General features: G+C 44.1%; 1 protein-coding gene across 11 annotated transcripts in view; it reads left to right on the top strand.

Annotated features, from left to right (window-relative positions):
- KCNIP1 (potassium voltage-gated channel interacting protein 1) overlaps positions 1-26,115 on the top strand; it is a 1,275,893-nt gene that overhangs the window by 970,015 nt on the left and 279,763 nt on the right. The window contains exon 9 of one of the 11 annotated variants that reach the window (XM_075856392.1): positions 21,723-21,782. The exons of 9 other annotated variants lie outside the window; for them this stretch is intronic. In XM_075856392.1, coding sequence (XP_075712507.1) covers positions 21,723-21,782 — 60 coding nt within the window. Of the gene's footprint in view, positions 1-21,722; positions 21,795-26,115 lie in introns of all 11 variants that reach the window. One more of the 11 variants, XM_075856389.1, reaches the window with a different exon arrangement.

Here is a 26,115-nt window from a genome sequence, read left to right as displayed (position 1 = left end):
CACTGTCCATGACGTTGGCCTTCTGCCTCTCTGAGGGGGCGGCGGCACAACTGAAACCAGCCGCCGCCACCCCATCCTGCACTATAGGCGATGAATCGCTGGGTACATTCCGTGCCCGGCCATTCATCGCTGTTTAACGACTCAAGCGGCACAATTACTTCTTTGCACCGCTTGCTTAGTTGAAAGGCCTTTATTGACAGGACAAGTCATAGTGTCTTGCTAATCAGCGCCTTACATAGACGCAAGCGGCGCAATAACGTCATTGAGCCCCATGTGTCTATGAAAAGCGCTGATTGGCAGGGCAGAATGACTTGCCTTGACTATCAGCGCCTTTCAACAACGCAAGCGCCGCGATGACGGGATTAAGGTGAGTATGTCAAGTTTTTGGCTTTTTAATTCTAAAAAAAATGTGCGTGACATTATGTACAGGGGGGCTCTAACAACAGGGTCGGCTCTATTTACAGGGGGGCTATATACAGGGTTGGGTTATATGTGGAGCACAATAGGCGGAGCTATATGTGAGTCATCATATACAGGGGGGGCTATATACAGGGGTGGGCTATACGTGAAGCACTATAGGGGGTGCTATATGTGAGGCACTATATACATGGGTGGGCTATATGTGGAGCACTATTTATAGGGGGAGATATATGCAGGGCACTATCTACCGGTGTGTACTATATGTGGGTGGGCTATATGTGGGTGGGCTATATCTACAGGGGGGGCTATATACTGACATTGGCTATATATAGAGCACTATAGGGTGAGATAAATGTGAGGCACTATATACAGGGTTGGGCGATATGTGGAGCACTATTTATAGGGTTGATATATGTAGGACACTATCTACAGGGGTGGGCTATATGTGGAGCACTATCTACAGGGGGGCTATTTGTGGGGCACTATCTATAGGGGTGCTACATGTGGGGCACTATTTTTAGAGGGGGCTATATGTGAGGCACTATATACAGGGGGGCTATATGTAGGGCACTTTCTACAGGAGTGGCTATATGTGGGTACTATCTATAGGGTGGCTATATGTTGGACACTATCTACAGGGGGCCGTATGTGGGGCGCTATTCACAGGGGCTTTATAGGGGGCACTATCTCTAAGGAGCATGGTGTGTGTGTGTGTGTGTGTGTGTGTGTGTGTGTGGGACACAGTGTATGGTGCTATTATAATTAGAGGTGCAGTGTATGGTGCTATTATATTTAGGGGCCCAGTGTCTGGCACCATGAAAACTTTATCTTTGTTTATAGGTGCAGAAATGTTTGGAAAGTGAGAAGCTTGAGACATCTGAGTAGCAAACTGCAGAAATGGGCTTTGGCCGGGAGAAGTCATTATAGAGGTCTGGACCGGATAGAGAAGAAAAGAGAAAAAGAACAACTAGAAACTGACGTCATATGTGAGTCACTTAATGTAAATGTTTATTCTTCCTCTAATCAGCACTGCAGTCATTGTATGATCTGCAGCGAGATGATGGGTGGAATGATTATTATTTTTTGTGAAACAGCATCTACCAACATATCCTTACCACTGTTCGGGTGATGCTCGGAGCTGCATACAATTTAGTGCAAATCTATACGGCAGTGGTTACCCTAAATTGAGCTGTATTTGTGCTGGTGTTGTATTTATGTACTGAACTTTGTTCTGGTACTGTATATCTGTACTGATCTTGGTTCTGGCACTGTATATATGTACTGAGCTTTGTTCTTGCACTGTATATAGGTACTGATCTTGTTCTGGTGCTGTATATATGTACTGATCTCGGTTCTGATGCTGTATTGTAATGGCGGGGTAGGGAGACAGACAGGTGAGCCCTAATCTACCCGCCACTCAGTACCTGCCTACTTGCAACGGCCCGTCCTAGGCAATGGCGTACAACTGGGCGACGGTCCCTACGCTCAATAAGTGCACGACAGAAAAACAGACAAGGGTAGACAAAAGCTAGAGAAATGGGGCAGTTGACCACGGCAGCACCGTGAGCAACGAGAGTAGTGAACGAGCCGAGTCAAACCAGGAGTGTACGAGGTACCAAACGCAGAGCAGGAGAGTTATCAGTAAAGCCAGGGTCAAAATGAAGCAGAGGACAAATAGTTCAAGCAGCAGCAGAGCCAGGAAACAGGCAGAATCACAGGCAAAGGAGGAGCAGGAAATGCAGGTATAAATAGACAGAGGGCGGGAGCTAGCTCCGTCTGGCCAGGCTGTGATAGGCTCTCCCACTCCTAAGCCTCCCAGCCTGACTGGTCGAAGATGGAGTCACTCTCTCAGACTTAGGAGCAGGTGCAGACTGATTACCCACACGCGTCGACACAGAAGCTGTGTCTGGCAGATCCTTTACATGTATATTGTGAGACAGTGACAGGTATAGTCATTGAGGGAAGGTACATTTCCCCTAGAATCCTGTCATATGTATCCTAGGCTCCAGGGAATGAGTAGTTCTTGTAATAGAAAGCTCTAGCTTTCCAATCTCGGCTTAAGGAAAAGCCGGAAAAAAGGCCTGGAGTTGGATTGGGGAAGAGCAGGGCGGGTTTCCCAATCCCTAGTCCATCTCTGCTTGTAGGACAAGGCTGCTGCTCAATTAGCTGCACCTGCAGCCTGTGTATAAAAAGGTGCAGACACAGTGTGTGTCAGTCTCACCCCTGACTCAGACTGGAGACTACTAAGGCTGGAGTAGCCTGTATTCTATGTGAGTAAAGACCTGTGTTACTTTGTGTCCAGTGCCTGGTAGGAAGGCACTTGGTATAGTTAGATAATATCTTGTTTAGTTAGTGCTCAGACGAGCAGGATTTATTTTGTATTTTGCCTTGTTGTACAAGAGGCTGTTTCTTTGACAAGAATAAAAACACAGGCAAAGCCCTGTTATGACTTTTAATGCACGGTGTCCCTGTCTCTGACTACAAAGAAACCGCTGTACCAACCTCTCCTGATGCTAAACCCTCACATATGGTGGCCGATGCGGGCACAGTCTTAAAGAGACATACACCTATTTAAAAGGACTTTTGCTGCTCCAAGTGGAAAATCGTTGCTAGGGGCAACAATACAATTTTTTCTCCCCGAGAGTGCTTGGAAGTGTATGTCTTGGGTGAAGGCGGCAACAGGGCTAAAAGAGACTGTTAAAATGGATGAAATACTTAAACAGCTGATTCAGGCTAATATCAACCAGGGGAAGATAAGCACAGCTCTGCAAGAAGCCAGCGCGACTCAGCGAATGGTGCATGAGGAAGCCATGCGTGCACAGGCTGAAACCAATATTCTGCTGGGTGAAGCCCACAGACTGGCCTTAAAAGAACAGCAGCAAATTAATCGCTATTTGCAAGACCAAATTCTGGCCTCAGTGGAGAGGTCAGCAGGGCCTCATGGTTTGCGCCAAACCACTCGTGCAGCGGTACAGACATCTCTGCAGAAGATGACATCCACCGACGACGTTGAGGCCTATCTCATGGTGTTTGAGCGAGTGGCAGAACGAGAGAAGTTACCTTCAGATCAGTGGGCAGCAGTGGTGGCACCTTTCCTAACCGGAGAGCCGCAAAAGGTGTACTTTGATCTCAATGAGCAGGATGCGAAGGATTACTCCAAGCTGAAGGGTGAGATCCTTGCCCGTCTGGGTGTTAATATGAATTTGCGTGCTCGACGGGTGCACAACTGGACTTTCGTGGAACACCTACCTGCGCGATCACAAATGTATGATCTTGTCCATCTTGCAAGGAAATGGCGACAGCCAGAGGAATGAACCCCTGCGCAGATCGTGGAGAGAGTGGTGCTTGACAAATACATCCGCTCCTTACCACCGAAGGTTCAGCGTTGGGTCGGTCAAGGAGATCCTACAGATGCGGAACAGCTGGTGAACTTGATTGAAAGGTACAGAGCTACTCAGGATTACTCCAAGAAGTACCGCCTGGATGTTCTAACCCCAGGAACAGCAAATCGTGCGGAGCACCCGGTAAGACTGTTCCATTTACTAGAGGGGTGAGAAATGTCTTTAAGGGAGGTGGCTCAGAAGGGGAGCAGACGGAGGGAAGAAATCCCAGAGAGACACTGAAGGCCAGACCAGGGTCTCAAGTTGGGGACCGGGGCCGCATACAGTGCTGGCGGTGTTATGGACCTGGGCATATTGCTGCCAATTGTCCCCTGACTACGGAGCCAATGGAGTGTGATGCAGCAAGGCGAATATCCTTGTTTGCACGTCCTGTTTGTTCTGCTGAGACTGTTTACGAGACTGAGCAACAAATGTGTGTCGTAAAAGTGGAAGGGTGTACTGTGAGTGCCTTGCTGGATTCTGGGAGTCTGGTTACCCTGGTGCATGCCAGCCTGATAGACCCTGGAAGATTCAGCGGACATAGTATAGGGGTCCTGTGCATACATGGGGACACTAAAGAATACCCAACAGCTTTGGTCACTCTAGAGACTTCCTGTGAAACCGCTCGCCATGAAGTGGGTGTGGTCAAGTCCCTGATGCACAGTGTGATCCTGGGGAGAGACTTCGAAGTGTTCTGGGACTTGTGGAGCAAGAAAGATGTAACCTCCACTGTAAATGTTAATGATGGTATTAATGTGTGCGCTGTGATTAGCCCAGAACCCTTTAACGAAGATGCTGAGGTGCCAGCAGTAGGGGTGACCACTGAGCCTGATAAATTTGCTCTGGCTGTTTTTGCTGGTGAAACAGATGAGCAGGAGGAAATTTCTGAGATACCAGAGTTAATTGTATCACGTAACAATTTTGGGACCGCTCAACTTAGCGATCCCACATTGGTAAAAGCCAGGGAAAATACTAAGGTATTAAATGGAGTGCCTCAACATCCAGGGGCTGATAAGGTGTTTCCACACATGGCGGTTAACCAGGATTTGCTGTATCGGATAGATAACGTACTTGGGGAGGTTGTTGAACAGCTGGTGATACCCCAACCGTATCGTAGAACGGTGTTGGACCTGGCTCATAAACACGTGCTGGGTGGACATCTAGGTTGCGAAAAGACCAGAGAGTGTATCTTACAATGATTCTTCTGTAGCAAAAGGAGGTTAGATCCAGCGCTTTGGTAGAAGTAAAATAGAAAAAGATTTTTCCAAGTTTAATTGAGTTGTATTAAAAAGTCCATTTGTAGTATGGTCCCGGTGTGTGGATAGAGGGAAGGAATGATCCTGTTAGCCTACGCGTTTCGGACGAAGCGACGTCCTTAGACTTGGCTGAATGATTCTTCTGGCCGGGGGCATATACGGAAGTTCAGAGGTATTGCGAGTCCTGCCCGGAGTGTCAGATAACGGCTCCTATGCCACATTTTAAGAGTCCGCTGGTGCCTTTGCCTATCATTGGGATCCCTTTTGAAAGAATTGCCATGGATCTGGTCGGCCCTTTAGTCAAATCCTCTAGAGGACATCAATATATCCTAGTGGTATTGGACTATGCCACACGCTACCCTGAGGCAGTCCCTTTGCGAAATTCCTCTTCAAAAGCCATTGCAAGAGAGTTGTTTTACATGTTTTCCCGTACTGGTTTACCTAAGGAAATCCTTACCGATTCAGGGAACTCCCTTTATGTCCAAAATCACCAAGGAATTATGTAAACTGCTGAAAATTAAACACCTGCGTACCTCTATATATCACCCTCAAACTGATGGTCTTGTCGAAAGATTCAATAAGACATTAAAAGGCATGTTGAGGAGGGTGGTTAGTAAGGATGGGAAGGATTGGGACTGTCTTCTGCCCTATTTGATGTTCGCTGTACGTGAAGTTCCTCAATCATCCACAGGGTTTTCTCCTTTCGAACTTGTATACGGCAGACAACCCCGTGGTCTCCTGGACACAGCCAAGGAAACCTGGGAGCAAGAGTCCACACCTTATAGGAGTGTAATTGAGCATGTCACGTTGATGCAAGACCGAATCGCTGCGGTCATGCCGATAGTTAAGGAACACTTGGAGCAAGCTCAGGATGCTCAGAGCAGGGTGTATAACCGAACTGCTAAAGTTAGAAATTTTAACTCTGGGGATCGAGTGTTGGTCTTAGTGCCAACCGTAGAAAGCAAATTTCTTGCTAGATGGCAAGGGCCGTATGAGATAATTGAAAAGGTGGGGGATGTAAATTATAAAGTTTACCAACCAGGTACAAGGAAGACAGTGCAGTTATACCATGTAAACTTAATTAAGCCATGGAAAGAAAGAGAGACCCTCGTGGCAGTAAGGACCCCCTATAGTCCTAACCCAGATGTGTATGTGTCAGAATCCCTCGCAAAGCCACAGAAACAGGAGACAAAAGAGTTTGTGCAGAGAAACACAGACGTGTTTTCAGAACTGCCAGGACAGACCAGTATAATAAAACATGACATTGTGAACGTGCCTCAGGTTCGGGTCCACTTGAAACCCTACAGAGTCCCTGAAGCTCGTAGACAAGCCGTATCTGAGGAGGTCAAGAAAATGCTAGACCTTGGGATTATTGAAGAGTCAAAAAGTGAATGGTCAAGTCCCATTGTATTGATTCCGAAACCAGATGGGTCATTACGTTTCTGTAACGACTTCCGCAAGTTAAATGAGATGTCAAAGCTTGACGCATACCCAATGCCAAGAGTTGACGAGTTAATAGAGAGACTGGGCCATTCAAGGTATTTTTCAACACTTGATTTAACCAAAGGCTATTGGCAAGTACCCCTCACGGAGGGCGCCAAAGAGAAAACTGCGTTCATCACCCCGGATGGTCTGTTTCAATATATTTGTTTACCATTTGGGCTACATGGGGCTCCAGCGACCCTTCAAAGGTTAATGGACATAGTCCTCAAACCCCATCGTCGGTATGCTTCGGCATATCTGGACGACATTATAGTCTTTAGTGATGACTGGGAAAGCCACTTACCAAAAGTACAAGCAGTACTAAACTCCCTCAGAGCCGTGGTGTTAACAGCAAACCCAAAGAAATGTTTCTTACGCTTGGAGGAAGCACGGTATCTGGGGTACATAATTGGGAGAGGGGTGATAAAGCCACAGGTCAACAAAGTTGAGGCTATCCAAAACTGGCCCCAGCCCTCAACCAAAAAGCAGGTCAGAGCTTTTCTAGGAATTGTAGGTTATTACCGCAGGTTCATTCCAAACTTTGCCAGCACAGCAGCGCCCCTGACAGATCTTACCAAGGGAAGTAAGTCTGTCATGGTCAAGTGGGACACGAAGGCTGAAAGCGCCTTTCAAGAGTTGAAACTGGCCCTGTGTAACCAACCAGTCTTAGTCACTCCTGACTTCAAAAAGGAGTTTGTTGTCCAAACTGATGCTTCTAATGTGGGGCTCGGAGCAGTTCTGTCACAAGAGGTGGGTGGTGAGGAACATCCTGTGAAGTATTTGAGCAGAAAGCTTACCCCGGCTGAGAAAAACTATAGCATAGTTGAATGTGAGTGCTTGGCAATTAAGTGGGCACTTGAGTCCCTGAGATATTATTTATTGGGCCGTCGGTTTAGGTTGGTTACAGACCACTCTCCTCTTACGTGGATGTGTCAAGCTAAAGAGAGAAATGCAAGAGTTACACGGTGGTTTCATACTTTGCAGAACTTCAAATATACTGTGGAACACAGAGCAGGAAAACTGCAGGGCAATGCTGACGCTTTGTCTAGGACACACTGCCTTGTAGCTAAATGTGTCCGATCCCACGGGCTCGAACAGAGGAAGAGGGTATGTGAGACAGTGACAGGTAAAGTCATTGAGGGAAGGTACATTTCCCCTAGAATCCTGTCATATGTATCCTAGGCTCCAGGGAATGAGTAGTTCTTTCAATAGAAAGCTCTAGCTTTCCAATCTCGGCTTAAGGAAAAGCCGGAAAAAGGGCCTGCAGTTGGATTGGGGAAGAGCAGGGCGGGTTCCCCAATCCCTAGTCCATCTCTGTTTGTAGGACAAGGCTGCTGCTCAATTAGCTGCACCTGCAGCCTGTGTATAAAAAGGTGCAGACACAGTGTGTGTCAGTCTCACCCCTGACTCAGACTGGAGACTACTAAGGCTGGAGTAGCCTGTATTCTATGTGAGTAAAGACCTGCGTTACTTTGTGTCCAGTGCCTGGTAGGAAGGCACTTGGTATAGTTAGATAATATCTTGTTTAGTTAGTGCTCAGATGAGCAGGATTTATTTTGTATTTTGCCTTGTTGTACAAGAGGCTGTTTCTTTGACAAGAATAAAAACACAGGCAAAGCCCTGTTATGACTTTTAATGCATGGTGTCCCTGTCTCTGGCTACAAAGAAACCGCTGTACCAACCTCTCCTGATGCTAAACCCTCACAATATATACACTCAGCTTGGATCTGGTTCTGTATATATGTACTGATCTTGGTCCTGGCACTGTATATATGTACTGATCATGGTTCTAATGCTGTATATATGTAATGAGCTTGGTTCTGGTGCTGTATATATGTGCTGAGCTTTGTTCTGGTGCTTTATATATGTGGTGAGCTTGATTCTGGTGCTGTATATATGTAATTATATTGTTTCTGGTGCTGTATATATGTAATGAGCTTTGTTCTGGTGCTGTATATATATAATGAGCTTGGTTATGGCATTGTATATATGTAATGAGCTTGGTTCTGGTGTTGTATATATGTAATGAGACTGATTCTGGTGTTGTACATAGAACTACTGTATATTGCTTGTAAAATGTACAAATGGCTTTATGCTCGAGATACATAAAACAAATGTGGAAAAAAATGTCACCTCTCTGATTGGTAGTGAAAACAAACATCGTGAGGGGGAAGCAGATGTCGTCAAAAAAGCTTGTGTGGGGGGCGCAAACTGAATCTTTGTCCCGGGTGCTGGAGAACCTAGCTACGCTTCTGCTAACATTAAGCCCCACCTTAGTAATGGATGCTGCCAATCAGCCATTGGCTATTACTAAATCATAGTAATAAAGTTTTACAAAAATAAAAAGACATAGAAAAAATATTTTTATTGAAATTAAAAAAACACACACAACCCTTGTTAACCATTTTATTGAAAAAAAAGCCATTATCGATGTAGTCCTCGAAACCGATGTCCAACAACCCAACCTGTAAAAAAAGCACAAACATAACCCCATTAGTAACACGTGTGGTAGGCTTAGATACAGGGCCCATGTGTAATACTGTCTGTTGTACCCTGTATTTAAGCCTACCAGAAGGTAGGCTTAGATTCAGGACCAAGCAGACAGTAATCTTATATAGTATAAGATTACTGTCAACTTGTATCTAAGCCTACCATGTGGTAGACTTGGATACAGGTCCATCAAACAGGATCACACATGGGTCATGTATCTAAGCTTACCATGTGGTAGGCTTAGATACAGGGCCCAGCAGACAGGATCATACCATGTGTGATCCTGTCTGATGGGAACTGTATCTAAGCCTACCACATGCTAGGCTTAGATACAGAACCCCAGCAGAATGCAATCTTATACAGTATAAGATTACTGTTTTTGGGGCCCTGTATCTAAGCCTACTATGTGGTAGGCTTAGATACAGGGCCCATCAGACAGGATCGCACATGGACCATATATCTAAGCCTACCATGTGGTAGGCTTGGATCCAGGCTCCAGCAGACATGATCACACCATGTGTGATCCTGTCTGCTGGGCCCTGTATCTAAGCCTACCACATTGTAGGCTTAGATACAGGGCTCATGTGTGATGCTGTCTCTTTGACCCTGTATCTAAGCCTACCTGAAGGTAGGCTTAGATACAGGACCCAGCAGACCGGATCACATGGTAGGCTTAAATACAGGGCCCCAGCAGACAGTAATATTATACTTACACTCCTACTCGGCTCGGGCCGCAGCGGAGGTCCATCCAGCGTCGCGACGTTGTGTGAGGTGCACAGACACATGACGTCATGCGCGGCACAAAGCATAGTGGCGTCATGACGCGAAAAGAAGACAGGATCTACGCTGTGCTGCGAAACGAGTAGAGTATGTATACTGTAAGTTACTATAGTAACATGGGCCCGTGTAGTTTATTACATATATTAAAAGTTACTATAGTAACTGTGCCTAAGTGGTGAGTGGGACCGCGGTCCTCCCTGGGCTTCAGAGGCCCGGTCACAATTGCGACCAATGCGACCCCTATATCTATGCCACTTCTTCCAAGCAATATTATTTGATTATTTATTGCTTAAACTTAAGGTTACAATAAAGTGACATGAACTATGCATCACTTGCATGTAGCCTATATGGAGCACTTCTGACTAATTCGTTAAACAAGGGTTTTTATAGAGAATTAGACATAGAGGGATTTTCCAGGACTCAGAACTAATTCTGATTAAAAAAAGGATTACAAAATAAAAATATTAGCAATAAAATTTTATTATTTATGTTACTTACATAAATTTCTAGCTAAAACAGAAGTTCCAGGCTGCTGTAGTAAAAAAGAAAAAAACAACTTTCAATTGTAATAGCAGGATAGAACAAAAGATGGCTCTATTATCAGATGCATTGATTGGCTCCTCTCTACAAGAAAAGCACAGCAAATAATATGTTCTTTGATTTGACCTTTCACAGAACACATGATCATGCAAGTGGTCATGTGATTACCTATCAGACATATATATATGTGTGTGTGTGTGTGTGTGTGTGTGTGTGTGTGTCTGTGTGCATACAGTATGTGTGTGTAAATTGTGGTTTTAATAACGTTTGCTGCTTCAGTGTTTTTAGGTCTTCTAGTTTGTCTGTCTATCTGTCTGTCTATCTATCTACCTATATTTACGTGTGTATGTGTGTGTGTGTGTGTGTGTGTGTGTGTGTGTGTGTGTGAGACAGTGGTAAAAGTGGTAGGGGATTGCGATATTTCCCCAAGATTACTCTCATATGTGTACTAGGCTCCAGGAAGTAACTATCTCATCCAGGGAAAGCAGGATGAGATAGAGGGAATCCAGAAAAGATGAGTTTCCTTAGCAAGGAGTAGTTTTCTAGGGACTTTGGCAATTCCTAAGTTCGGGCCTGGATTTTTATGGAATGATAGGCAGGTTGGTAATGGGGCCTATCATTCGCTTCCTGGCCAGTACAGGTTTTCACTGCAACTCAGGTGTGCCACAACTCCCTGGAGCTGACAATGTGTTTACCTACATGGCTGTTAACCAGGATCTACTGTATCAATTAGACAATATACGTGGGGAAATTGTTGAGCAACTGGTGGTGCCACAACCTTATCGCAGAGTGGTTTTAGATCTGCCACACAAGCACGTTCTAGGGGGACACCTAGGGTGTGAAAAGACTAGGGAGAGCATCCTGCAGCGTTTTATTTGGCATGGGGTTGTTCTTGATGTGCAGAGGTACTGTAAGTGTCAATTAACCACCCTGTGTCCCATTTTAGAAGTCCCAGGGTACTATTGCCCATTACAGGGCCAGGGAAAGAGAAAGCCAGAACTGCTTTTCCATGTGGACACTGGCGTAGCTATAGGGGTCGCAGCGGTCGCAATTACGACCGGGCCCCGAAGCCAGGGGGGCCCACGGCCCCCCGCACCACATCAATAAAAAGTTACTATAGTAACTCGGGCCGCGGGCCCCTGATACTATAGTAACATACTTTACTTACCTTCCTGGTTCCGGATCGCAGCGGAGGTCCTGACGTCAAGCGCTGTGTGCAGCGCATGACGTCACAGCGCTATGCGCCGCGCACAGCATCGAGACTACAGAACTCCCGCCGCGGCCGAAGAGGAAGGTAAGGTTAGCCCTGACTGGCGGGGTCTGACTCCCGGGACCCGCCAATCAGCTGTTTTGAAGGGGCCGCAGCACTCGTACGAGAGCTGCTCCCCTTCATTCCTGTCACTTCATTCCGGTCACACTGTGAATCGGTGTCGGCGATTCACAGTGTGAGCGAGTAGTGAAATGAAGGGGAAGCAGCTCTCGTACGAGTGCTGCGGCCCCTTCAAAACAGCTGATTTGCGGGTCCCGGGCGACACATCAGCTATTGATGGCCTATCCTGTGGATAGGCCATCAATGTTTAGGGACTGCACAACCCCTAAGCCTACGATGTATCAGGCTTAGGGGGCCCATGAGACAGGATCACAGATTGTGTGATCCTGTCTGCTGGGCCCTGTATCTAAGCCAATCACATGGTAGGCTTAGATACATGGCCCATGCGTGATCCTGTCTGCTGGGCCCTGTATCTAAGCCTACCACACTGTAGGTTTAGATACAGGGCCCCAGCACACAGTAATCTTATACTGTATAAGATTACTGTCTGCTGGACCCTGTATCTAAGCCTACCTTGTGGTAGGCTTAGATACAGGGTCCCACAGACAGTATCACACATGGGCCCTGTATCTAAGCCTTAGGGTATGTGCACAGACACTAATTACGTCCGTAATTGACGGACGTATTTCGGCCGCAAGTACCGGACCGAACTCAGTGCAGGGAGCCGGGCTCCTAGCATTATAGTTATGTACGATGCTAGGAGTCCCTGGCTCGCTGCAGGACAACTGTCCTATACTGTAAACATGTTTTCAGTGCGGGACAGTTGTCCGGCAGCGAGGCAGGGACTCCTAGCGTCGTACATAAGTACGACGCTAGGAGCCCGGCTCCCTGCACTGTGTTTGGTCCAGTACTTGCGGCCGAAATACGTCCGTCAATTACGGACGTAATTAGTGTGTGTGCACATACCCTAACACATGTGTTACTAATCATTTTTTGTGTGTTTTCTTACAGGTTCGGTCGTTGGACTACGGCGGATTCCAGGACTACTTCGATGACAGATTTTTTTTTAATTAATAAAATGGTTAATGAGGGCTGTGTGTTTTTTTTTTTATTTCAATAAAATATTTTTTCTATGTCTTTGTGGTTTTTTTTTAAACTATATTACTACCGCCTTAGTAATGGCCGCCGACTGATTGACAGCATCCATTGCTAAGGCGGGGCTTAGTGTTAGCGGATGCAGAGGCTAACACTAACCCCCTTTATTACCCCGGTACCCACCGCCACCAGGGGTGCTGGGAAGAGCCGGGTACGATCCAGTTCCTGACCATCTGTAGAGATGGTTGGCCACTGGGGTGGCCACAGGCTGGTATTATCAGGAGGGGAAAGGCCAAAAACAGTGGCCCTTCCCATCCTGGTAATGCTGCCTGCTGCTGCTTTATTGTATCTGGCTGGTTATGAAAATGGGGGGGACCCCACGTCATTTAAAAAAAAATAAAAATAAAAAAATAATTGGAAAGAACGATGTCGGTCCACCCCAATTTTCATAACCAGCCAGATACAACACAGCAGCAGCAGGCAGCATTACAAGGGTGGGAAGGGCCACTGTTTTTGGCCTTCCCCAGCCTAATACTACCAGCCTGCGGCCACCCCGGTGCCTGCCCGTCACTACAGATGGTCGGGTACTGGTTTGTACCCGGCTCTTCCCAGTACCCCTGGTGGCGGTGGGTACCGGGGTAATAATGGGGGTTAGTGTAGCCTCTGCACCGGCTAACATTAAGCCTCGCCTTAGTAATGGAGGTTGTCAATCAGCCAGCGGCCATTACTAAGGCGGTGATAATAAAGTTTAAAAAGATACAAGCACATAGAAAAAATATTTTATTGAAATAAAAAAACACAACCCTCATTAACCATTTTATTGAGAATAAAAAAAACGCCGTCATTGAAGTCCTCCACAAAAATAATCAGTAACACATAAAGAAGCAAAATTATTATTCTTACCTATCCTGGGTCCAGCGCTGGAGCCGCAATGTCAGCGAGCTGGGCCCTGTATCTAATCCTATCATGTGTGATACAGTCTGCTGAGCTGTGTATCTAATCCAATCATGTATGATACTGTCTGCTGGGCCCTATATCTAATCCGATCATGTGTGATACTGTCTGCTGAGCCACTGTATCTAATCCTATCATGTGTGATACTGTCTGCTGAGCCACTGTATCTAATCCTATCATGTGTGGTACTGTCTGCTGAGCCACTGTATCTAATCCTATCATGTGTGATACTGTCTGCTGAGCCACTGTATCTAATCCTATCATGTGTGGTACTGTCTGCTGAGCCACTGTATCTAATCCTATCATGTGTGGTACTGTCTGCTGAGCCACTGTATCTAATCCTATCATGTGTGATACTGTCTGCTGGGCCACTGTATCTAATCCTATCATGTGTGATACTGTCTGCTGAGCTGTGTATCTAATCCTATCATGTGTGATACTGCCTTCTGAGCCACTGTATCTAATCCTATCATGTGTGATACTGTCTGCTCAGCCACTGTATCTAATCCTATCCATAGTTTATAGGGTCGTAGTGCTATAGATATGCTATGCTGTCTCATATACACACTTTTTTTTGGGGCGGACACATATGTATTGGGGCTATTTCCCGGACATTTTAAGCCCTGAGGGTATGTTCACACGGCAGCGTCCGTTACGGCTAAAATTACTGTGCTGTTTTCAGGAGAAAACAGCACCGTAATTTCAGCCGTAATGGCATGTGCAGGCGTCTTTTGCTGCGTCCATTACGGAAGTAACTGAAGCTGGTTTTCCATGGAGTCCATGGAAAACGGCTCCATTTACGTCTGAAGAAGTGACAGGCACTTTTTTACGCGCCGCCTTTTGACAGCGACGCATAAAAAAAAATGACCGTCTGCACAGAACATCGTAAGACCCATTCGAATGAATGGGCAGATGTTTGCCGACGCTTTTGAGCCGCATTTTCGGACGTAATTCAATGCTAAAACGCCCGGATTACGTCCGTAAATAGTGTGTGTGAACCCAGCCATAGAGACGCCCCGGCTGCTAGTGCTGCATTGTTGGGTCACTTAGGAGACCCAGCGATGCAGCTGAAAGCGGACCGTCGGCCATGAGAAGTTTGCGGGGGGGGCCCAGTAAGAATTTTTGCATCGGGGCCCATGAGCCTCTAGCTACGCCCCTGCATGTGGACGTGCTCAAACCTTGGAAGAACAGAGAGACGCTGTCAGCGGTGAGCACCCCTTGTAATGTGGCTCCAGAGATACCTGTGACAGGGTAAACACCCCTTATAGCATTGCCCATCATGTGTGTATACGAGAGACCCTATCAAAGGCTCAGATGCAAGAAACAAAAGAGTTTGTCTTAAGAAGTCTATATCTGAAGGGGTCAAAAAGACGTTGGACCTTGGCATTATTGAGGAATCAAAAAGGTGAGTGGTTTAGTCCCATTGTACTGATTCCAAAACCAGTGAGGTTCTGGGTTCTGTAATGATTTTCAAAAATTAAACGAAGTGTCAAAGTTTGATGCATATTCAATACCAACAGTTGTTGAATTAATTGAGAGACTCGGTTATGCTACTTATTTCTCTACGCTTGACCTAACCAAGGGTTACTGTCACATATCCGAGCAGAAAGCTTACATCCCTGAGAAAAATTACAGTATTGTTGAGCGTGAATGTTTGGCAATCAAGTGGGCCCTAGAGTCCCTCAGGTATTGGCTGTTGGGCTTAAATTTCCAGTTGGTTACAGACCACTCTACTCGTACTTGGATGAGCCAGGCCAAAGAGCAAAATGCGAGAGTCACAATTGGGTTCTCACGTTACAGAAATGTACATTTTCAATGGAGCACCGATCAGGTAAACTGCAAGGGAGTGCAGATGCTCTGTCCAGGACACACTGCTTGATGGCTAAAGGTGTCCGTTCCTACAGGTTCACACAAAGGGGGAGGGTATGTGAGACAATGACAGGAAAAGTGGTAGGGATTATGAAATTTCCACAAGATTACTCTCATTTGTGTACCGGGCTCCCAGAATCATCTATCTCATTCAGGGAAAGCTGGATGAGATGGAAGGAAACCAGGAAAGCTGAGGAACTAGTTTGCTAAGGAATTTGGTAATTCCTAAGTTCGGGCCTGGATTTTTATCGAATCATAGGCAGGTTGGTAGTGGAGCCTATCATTCCCTTCCTGACCAGTATGGCTTTTCTCTGTAACTCAGGTATTGCAGTTCAGCTCATCACAGAGCTTTAACCCCTTCCCCAGGGGCGAAACTAGGAAAGACTGGGCCCCATAGCAAACTCTTGACCGGACCCCCCCGGGAGCCACAAGCAACCCCCCTAATAAATAGTGCCCCCTGTAGAATGTGTCATACAGCCCCCCTGTAGACAGTGCTATATAGCCCCGCCTATAGACAGTGTCACACCCCATTTGTAGATGGCCCCCCCTTGTAGATTGTGCCATACAGCCCCCTGTAGATATCACCATAAAGCCCCCATTGTATATAGCGCTATACAGCACCCACTGTATATAGTGCCACACACCCCCCCGCCCTTGTATATAGTGCCACACATCCCCCTTAGTAGATAATGCAGCACAACCCCCCTTAGTAGATAGTGCCACATAAAGACCCCTGTAGATCACGCCACACTCAGCCCTCTCTAGATAGAGCCACAGCCCTCCCCCTTGTAAAAAGTGGCAACAGCTCCCCCTTGTGTATAGTGCCACACAGCCCCTCCCTTGTGTATAGTGCCACAAGGCAATGGCGCATTCGAGAAAGTTGTATCAGCCAGGGAGATGTCACTCAAACATGGGAAGGTGGGTTTGGAGGCAGGCATATGTGACCCTTCAGGATAGCGGCACCGCCCCATGACCCTTTAATGAGTAATTCGAATATAGTGTGTGCCGTTTTAAAAGATTTTGCGGCATCTGAAAAAAACATACAAGGGAATGTTTAGAAATATTGTCAGGTCATGTATTACTGCATGATGGGGGTTCAAGGGGTTAAAACTACCTGACAGGTTCCCATTAAATATACAATGAATTAAGAACAATTCAATCTGCCCTGCAATTTTGTTATTATAAATATATCCTATATAATTACAGATCCAGAACCAAGCTCATACATATATACAGCACTAGAACAAACCTCAGTACATAAATACAGCACCAGAACCAACCTCAGTACATTAATACAGCACTAGAACCAAGCTCAGAACATATATACAATACTAAAACCAAGCTCAGTACATATATACATTGCCAGAACAAAGCTCAGTACATATATACAGCACCACAACCAAGCTCAGTACATAAATACATCCCCAGAACCAAGCTCAGTACATATATACATCCCCAGAACCAAGTTCATTACATATATACAGCACAAAAACCAATCTCATACGTATATACAGCACCAGAACAAAGCTCAGTATTTACAAACCGCATCAGAACCAAGATCAGTACATACATACAACACCAGAACAAATACAGCTCAATTTAGTACAACCCCTGCCGTATAGGTTTGTACGGCGTAAAACTACAGCTCCCGGCATGGCCCAAACAATGGTAAGGATATGCTGGGAGTTGCTGTTTCACAAAAAAAAAAAAATACCACCATCATCTCGCTGCAGATCATACAGTGACTACAGTACGGATTAGAGACAGAATAAACATTTACATGAAATGACTCACCGGTGACGTCTCAGATTCTAGTTCTTTTCTTCTCCCTCTGGTCCAGACCTCTATGATGGATTTCTCCCGGTCATGACCCATTTCTGCAGTTTTCCGCTCAGATGTCTTCGGCTTCTCACTTTTAAAACATTTAACGAAGTTAAAATTCTCAATAACTCTAAATATAATAAAGTGCCATACTCTGCACCTCTAACTATAATCATAGCACCATACACTGTGTCCCTGATTATAATAGAACCATACACTGTAGATAGTGACCCCCATAGAGCCTCTGTAGATAGTGCCCTACATAGAAGCCCCTGTAGATAGCATCCCACATACAGCCCTCTGTAGATAGTGCCCACATATGGACTCCAGAGCTGCAAGGCAATAGTGCTAACCACTGAGCCAACATGCTGCCCTACATATATCTTCCCCTATAGATAGTGCTCCACATATAGCCCACCTCTCTAAATAGTGTCTCACATATAGCTCCTCATGTATATAGTGTCCCACATATAGCCCACGCCTGTAGACAATGCCCTACATATAGCCCCTGTAGCTAGTTCCCCACAGGTAACCCACCCCTGTATATAGTGTCCCACATATAGTCCACCCCTATAGAAAGTGCCCTAAAAATAGCTCCCCTATAGATGGTAACCCACCCCTGTATAGTATCTCACACATATATCTCCCCCTGTATTTAGTGCCCCACATATAGATCCCCCTGTAGATAGTGCCCCACATCCCCACATATAGACCCCTCCTGTATATAGTGGCCCACATATAGACCCCCCTGTATATAGCGGCCCACATCCCCACATATAGACCACCCTGTAGATAGTGCTTCACATCCCCACATATAGACCCCCCTATATACAGCGTCACACATCCCCACATATAGACGACCCCCTGTAGATAGAGCCCCCACTATAGATAATGCTACTCACAGTTTTATTAGAAAATAACTAAAAATGTTACATACTCACATGATCCCATTCCTACGCCGTCCGATGGCAATGCAGACCTGCTGTTTTCTAAGCAGGTCTGCTGGAGCTGAACAACGTGTCGTTCAAAGTCACTGATTGGCAGGGCCAAATGACTTGCCCCGTCAATCAGCGCCTTTAAAGCACGGAAGCGGCCGGATGACATCAAGTCATTTTGCCCCGCCAATCAGCGTCATTGTAAGGCGCTAAATGGTCGGGCATTCAGCCCTAATTTATGTATTTGTACATGCGTGCTATAGACGCAGGTATAATTACTGGAAGACGGGATGGCTGTAGCTAGTACCGGGGCCCCCTCTGGTGCTAGCGACGCCTATGGGCATGAGAGGGCCTGTGTCGCCTGGCCCATACATGTTGAAGGCTCGACGGCGCGGGCCCCGTAGTAGTAGCGCTACCGCTTTTATCAGCCATAATGGCCGCTAGCGGCGCCACCGGGCATTTTGGGGAGCGTATCGGCTTGAGGCAGGGGCCCCCTCAAGCCATGGGCCACTTAGCGGCCGCTACGGCTGCTACCGCGGTAGTTACGCAACTGACCTTCACGCTTGGGCTACGTTTGACCTTCCTGACAGCCCCAATTTTCAAATCTGACATGTTTCAATTTATGTGGTAATAACTTTGGAATGCTTATACCTATCCAAGCGATTCTGAGATTGTTTTCACGTGACACATTGGACTTTATGTTACTGGCAAAAGTTGTTCGATACATTCAGTATTTAATTGTGAAAAATACCCAAATTTTGCGGAAAATTTCAAAAATATGCATTTTTCTAAATTTAAATGTATCTGCTTGTAAGACAAGCAGTTATACCACACAAAATTGCTGTTAATTAAGATCCCCATTTGTCTACTTTAGATTGGCATTGTTTTTTGAAAATCCTTTTATTTCTCTAGGACATTAAGCAGCAATCTCTAACATTTTTAAGAAAATTTCAAAAGGCTATTTTTACAGTTGTGAAGTGGCTTTGAGGGCCTTATATATTACAAACCCCCAATAAGTCACCCCATTTTAAAAATGTCACCCTTCAAAGTATTCAAAACAGCATTTAGAAAATGTCTTAACCCTTTAGATGTTTCACAGGAATTAAAGCAATGTAAGAGGTGAAATTTACATTTTCATTTTTTTTTCCAGAAATGTAACTTTAATCCATTTTTTTTGAAACACAGAAAGTTTTACAAGATAAACGCAACTCAATATTTATTGCCCAGATTCTGCAGTTTTAGGAAATATCCCACCCGTGGCCCTAGTGTGCTTATGTACTGAAGCACAGGCCTCAGAAGCAAAGGAGTACCTAGTGGATTTTGGGCCTCCTTTTTATTAGAATATATGCCAAAACAGTGAAAATCCCCCAAAAGGGACCTCATTTGGGAAACTACACCCCTCAAGGAAGATATCTAGGAGTATAGTGAGCATTTTGACCCCACAGGTTTATTGAAGAAATTATTGGAAGTAGGCCAATGTAGGTTTAGCTAATTCATTTCCAAAAGGACGAAAGGAGAAAAAGCATTGCAACATTTGTAAAGCAATTTCTCCCAAGTAAAACAATACCCCACATGTTGTCATAAACGGCTGTTTGCATACATAGCAGGGCTTAGAATGGTTTGCAGAGGCCATGTCGCATTTGCAATGCCCCTGAGGGGACAAAACAGTGGAAACCCCCCACAAGTAACGCCATTTTGAAAACGGCACCCTTTGAGGAAATTATCTAGGGGTGTAGTGAGCATATTCACCCACACAGTTGTTTCATAGATTTTATTAGAAATATAAATACAAAAATATATATATATTTTTTTTTAATTAATAAATTGACGAAAACAATGTGGGGGGCATTTTCATAACAAGCCAGATATAATAAAGCAAACCTGACCCAGCTCAGAATCTACCATCCAAAGTCGAATCCCAAAAATACAAGATAAATGGCGTCGAGGCGTTTTTGCTCCTGTGTTCCATCTCAGCTCTCTCCCATCATGTCCCTAGGTATGTGAGTCTCATATTTAGGATATCTATTGATGTTATTGTTACTGCTATTTCCCTGCTTGGTTCTCTGCACAATTCTTGTATATATTTTCTGAGCTATATAGCAGATTATTGTTCTTCATATATTATACAGTCTCCATAGCATCTCTTGTTATATTCTTTCCTACGACACATATCTACCATTTATCTTGTATTTTTGGGATTCGACTTTGGATGGTAGATTCTGAGCTGGGTCAGGTTTGCTTAACCCTTTGGTATACTTACTAGTCTACCGTGCTGCTGCTCTCCATATGTTTGTTTGTATGTTTATTGTATTTTATGTGATACCATGTATTGTTATTTATTAATAAAGATCTATATATTCTTTTACAATACGTGACTATTATATTTTGAATATTATCCATTGGGGTGTGTTATCCCCTGTGCTTCATTGCTTCTCGGTTGTCTCTATTGTTTCTTGGGGACCCCCCGCTTCCCTTTTTTAGAGGTCTCTTGTAGGTTTACTACAAGATATAATAAAGCAGCCACAGCCTAGCATTACCAGGGTGGGATGGGCCCCTCCCCAGCCTAATAATACCAGCCTGTGGCTGCCTCAGTGCCCATCCATCACTACAGATGGTCAGGTACTGGATCGTAGCCGGCTCTACCCGATACTCCTGGTGGCGGTGGGTATCGGGGTAATAATGGAGGGTTAGTTGCAGCCTTTTTACTGGCTAACACTAACCCCCACCTTAGTAATGGACGTTGTCAAACAGACAACTGCCGTTACTAATGTGGTAATAAAAACAGAGATATAACTCTCTGTTCACATTGAGCTTGCTGCCACTGATTTTGATGCGGAAATCACATCGGAATCAGCGCCATAAATCCCCCAAAACCTCCCCACATTTATTTCAATGGGAGGCAGAGACGTTTTTTTCCCGGGTGTCTTTTGACTGCTCACGGGGAAAAAAAAGCGGTGTTTCCTTTCTTGTGGTTTCCGCCTCGGACCTCAAATTGAAAATAATTTCGGAGGCGTTTTTCGTGGCGTCTTTGCCCATGGTTTTTGTTTTAGCTTCAATGGCCACGGACGAAAACTGCTGCGAAAAGAGCGGAAAACAAGTGCAGGCAGTTTAAAGTCGTTTTCAAAATTCCTGAAGATGTTCTGAGGCACATATTTTTTTCTGCCTGCAAAAAACTCAGTGTGAACAGGGCCTTAAGGGTGTATTCACACAGTGCAGTTTTGCCGCTTCTTTCACATGCGGCCAAAAACCACATCCAATAGTGCATGCGTTTTTACCATAATTTTTTCGATGCGGTTTTCGACTGCATGGCGAAAACGTGGCAAAACCACACTACTTGAATACACCCTGAGAAAATATTTTTGTATTCAAATAAAAACTCACCCGCACAACCCTCGTTAACCATTTTCCTTTCTTTTTTTAAAAAACGTAGATCGAAGTAGTCCAACGTATCTACGATGAGGTCCAAACGGTCGAGCAGAACCTGCAAAATGTAAATAAAAAAGTTAGTAATATAAAAATGTTTAAATCTTCTTACCTACAGCGACTTCTGTCTTCTCCCTACACCGCAATAGAAACTAGAGGCCAATGAAAAATAATTCCCTTAACCGCTTAATGTGGTCAATATAAGGACATCCCTCTTTATTCTATGGGTCGGCACAATTACGGGGATGCCAAATATGTAGAGGTTTTATATGTTTTCCTACGTTTGCACAATAAAAACCCTTTTTGAAAAAAATTACTTGTTTTTGCATCGCTGCATTCCAAGAGTCGTAATTTTTTTATTTTTCCCTCGATGTGGCCTTATGTGGGCTTGATTTTTGCGGGCCGATGTGTAGTTTTCATTAGTACTATTTTGGGGTACATAGGACTTATAGATTAACTTTTATTTTATTTTATTTTTTTTTGCCGTCGTTTTTTGCGGGTTTTTTTTACGCCGTTCATCCGGCGGTTTAATTAATGTGTTCATTTTATTAGTCAAGTTGTTACGATCGCGGGGATACCATATATGTGTATGTGTTATTTGTTTTGACACTTTTACTAAATAAAACCACTTTTTGGGCAAAAAAAAGTTTTATTTGATTTTGACTGTAATTTATTTATTTTTTCACAAACTTTATTTAACCCTTTCAGGACCAAGCTCATATTGGCCTTCAGGACCAGCCCTATTTTTTCAAATCTGACATGTTTCACTTTATGTGGTAATAACTCTGGAATGCTTATACCTATCCAAGCGATTCCGATATTGTTTTCTCGTGACATATTGTACTTTATGTTAGTGAAAAAAATTGGTCGATAAACGTAATATTTATTTGTGAAAAAGCCAAAATTTGGTGAAAATTTGCAAAAAATATGATTTTTCTAAATGTAAATGTATCTGCTTGTAAAACAGATAGTAATACCACCCAAAATAGTTACTATTTAACATTACCCATATGTCTACTTTATGTTTGCATTGTTTTTTGAAAAAAAATTTTTTCTAGGACGTTACAAGGCTTAGAACTTTAGCAGCAATTTCTCACATTTTCAAGAAAATGTCAAAAGGCTTTTTTTTCAGGGACCAGTTCAATTCTGAAGTGGTTTTGAGGGGCCCATATATTTGAAAACCTTAAAAAACACTTTATTTTAAAAACTGCACCCCTCGAAGTATTTAAAACGGCATTCAGAAAGTGTTTTAACCTTTCAGGCGGTTCACAGGAATTAAAGCAATGTAAAGGTGAAATTTAAAAATTTTATTTTTTTTGCTGAAATTCATTTGTAATACATTTTTTTCTGTAACACAGAAAGTTTTACCAGAGAAACGCAACTCAATATTTATTGCCCAGAGTCTGCAGTTTTTAGAAATATCCCACATGTGGTCCTTTTGTGGTAATGGACTGAAACACCAACCTCAGAAGCAAAGGAGCAGCTAGAGGATTTTGGGGCCTCCTTTTTATTAGAATATATTTTAGGTACCATATCAGGTGTAAAGAGGTCTTGTGGTGCCAAAACATTGGAAATCCCCCAAAAGTGACCCCATTTTGGAAACTACACACCTCAAGGAATGTATCTAGAGCTATAGTTAGCATTTTTACCCCACAGTTTTTTTGCTAAATTTATTTGAATTAGTCTGTAAAAATTAAAATTAATTTTTTTCCTGAAAAAACATAGAATTTTCTAATTTTTACAAGGAATAAAGGAGAAAAAACACCCCAATGTTTATAAAGCAATTTCCCCTGATTACAGCAATACCGCATATGTGGTAATAAACTGGTGTATAGACCCACGGCAGGTCTCAGAAGGGTAGGAGCACCATTTGGATTTTGGAGCACAGATTTTGCTGGAATGGTTTTCAGTGCCATGTCACGTTTGTAACGGACTGGAGGGACCAAAACAGTTGAAACCCTCCCAAAAGTGACCCCATTTTGGAAACTACACCCCTCAAGGAATGCATCTAGGGCTATAGTTAGCATTTTGACTCCACAGGTTTTTTGCTAAATTTATTTGAATTAGTCTGTAAAAATTAAAATTATTTTTTTTCCTGAAAAAACATAGAATTTTCTAATTTTTACAAGGAATAAAGGAGAAAAAACACCCCAATGTTTACAAAGCTATTTCCCCTGATTACGGCAATACCGCATATGTGGTAATAAACTGCTTTATAGACCCACGGCAGGTCTCAGAAGGGTAGGAGCACCATTTGGATTTTGGAGCGCAGATTTTGCTGGAATGGTTTTCAGTACTATGTCGCGTTTGCAATGGACTGGAGGGACCAAAACAGTGGAAACCCCCCAAAAGTGACCCCATTTTGGAAACTACACCCCTCAAGGAATATATTGAGGGGTATAGTGAGCATTTTGACCCCACAGATTTTTGCTGAATTTAGTGTAATTAGGTAATGGAAATGAATATCTATGTTTTTTTTTCAAGTAAAATTAAGTTTTACCTCAGATTATTCCATATTCACAATAGATAAAGGAGAAAAAGCACCAAAACATTTGTAAAGCAAACTCCCCTGAGCACAGAAATACCCAATATGTGGTCAGAAACTGCTCTTTGAACCCACAGCAGGGCTTAGAAGGAGCACCATTTGGCTTTTGGAGCTCACATTTAGCTGGAATTGTTTGCTGAGGCCATGTCGCATTTTCAAAACCATTGAGGGGCCAAAACAGTGGAAACACCTAAAAAATGACCCTATTTGGGAAACTACACCCCTCAAGAAATTTATCTATGAGTATAGTGAGCATTTAGACCCTAGAATTTTTTTGCATAAATTATTGGAATTAGTGAAAATTAAAATCTAACATTTTTTCGATAAAATATAGGTTTTGAACATTTTTTTTAATTTCCATAGGGACTAAAGGAGAAAAAGCACTCCAATATTTGTAAAGAAATATCTTCTGAGTATAGTTTTTTTTTAAACTCGTTTTATTTAAAAAATTTTTACAAAGTTTAACAAAAGTAAAATTCAAAATAGTGAATGGACCACAATGTCCTATAACTTTGTAACACAGCACTCGCAGGTGCTAAAAACATAAGTGCCATATTTTCACGTAATGCCAGCTTTATCTTGCGAACAGTTACACCATATTTGTAAAACGTAACCATCTGAGCGTTCATTAATAATAACAGCACAAGTGTTTAATTGTATGTGAGAGGCCCGGGACATCCACTGTCACCCCTTCCAACCGTGATTATCTCCCCCCCCCCCCCAGCGCACTCCTTGCTTGCCCCAGTTCTCTGGAGGAGTAATTAGTATCTGGTGCACAGGTCCCAAATTTTGTGGAATTTGTCAGGTAAGTTTCTGTGTTTGTAGATGATGCGTTCGTACGACACTATCGAATTTACCATATTTTTCCACATCGTAACTTTCGGGGGTCGTCTATCCATCCACCTCATTGATATACCTTTGCGAGCTAGAAATAGTGTCTCCTGTATGAAAATTCTGGTGTAATGTGGCCACTGGTCTTCCTCCATTATGCCAAACAAACATATTTCTGGTGAGCTGGTGATCGGGAATGGCAGCATCCGATTTAGGACTTCAACCACTTCCGCCCAGTATTTCTTGATATGAGGACACGTCCACACCATATGCCAAAAATCTGCAGGAGCATATGAGCATTTAGGACAGGAAGGTTCCGCTATGCAATGCATTTTAAACAGTCGTATAGGCGTTAGATAGACTTGATGTATATAGTATAACTGAATGAGCTTGTTATTAGCCGCCGGTGACACATGTAAGTGAGACTGCACTAAATCATCAATTTTCTCTTCAGTTAGCGATGGTATCAGTTGGACCCATTTAGAGATAGCTGGTAGGGGTTCCGCTGAAGCCTTTTTATCCAAGAGGTGAGCGTATATGGTGGAGATCAGTCCTTTAGGACCCTGAGATCTGATCACCCTGATGAGGGGATATGAGGAGATGGGCTGACGATGTGCCGGGAACTGTGTGGAAAGGAGATGGCGCAGTTGTAGGTATTTGAAGAAGTGCTGCCTTGGAATGCGAAATCTTTCCTGCGTCTGTTGAAAGGATATAAAGGTGTCATCTTCATAGATATCGTTGAGCACCTGTATGCCCGCAGCTGTCCAGTATGCTGTGTCCGGGAAGGTGTGTAAGGCTTTCAAGTCCATATTGTGCCATGATGGAGTCTCCTCCGGTATTGTGGGGGTACCTGAAATTTCCACCGCCGCTTTCCACACTCCTCGAGCTAGTCGACAAATGGGTAGTAAAGGTGTCCCTAGGTTCCCACGATGGAACAATATAGGCAATAGTATTTCATGCGCGGAATATTCCAGTAAAATCCCTTCAGTTCCAGACGGTCGGTTTGCTTGTGTCCAGGGGCCCA

The sequence above is a fragment of the Rhinoderma darwinii genome, chromosome 3 (genome assembly GCF_050947455.1).
Source record: "Rhinoderma darwinii isolate aRhiDar2 chromosome 3, aRhiDar2.hap1, whole genome shotgun sequence".
In the NCBI taxonomy this organism is placed as follows: domain Eukaryota; kingdom Metazoa; phylum Chordata; class Amphibia; order Anura; family Rhinodermatidae; genus Rhinoderma; species Rhinoderma darwinii.
This window is presented reverse-complemented; position numbering and strand designations above follow the sequence as displayed.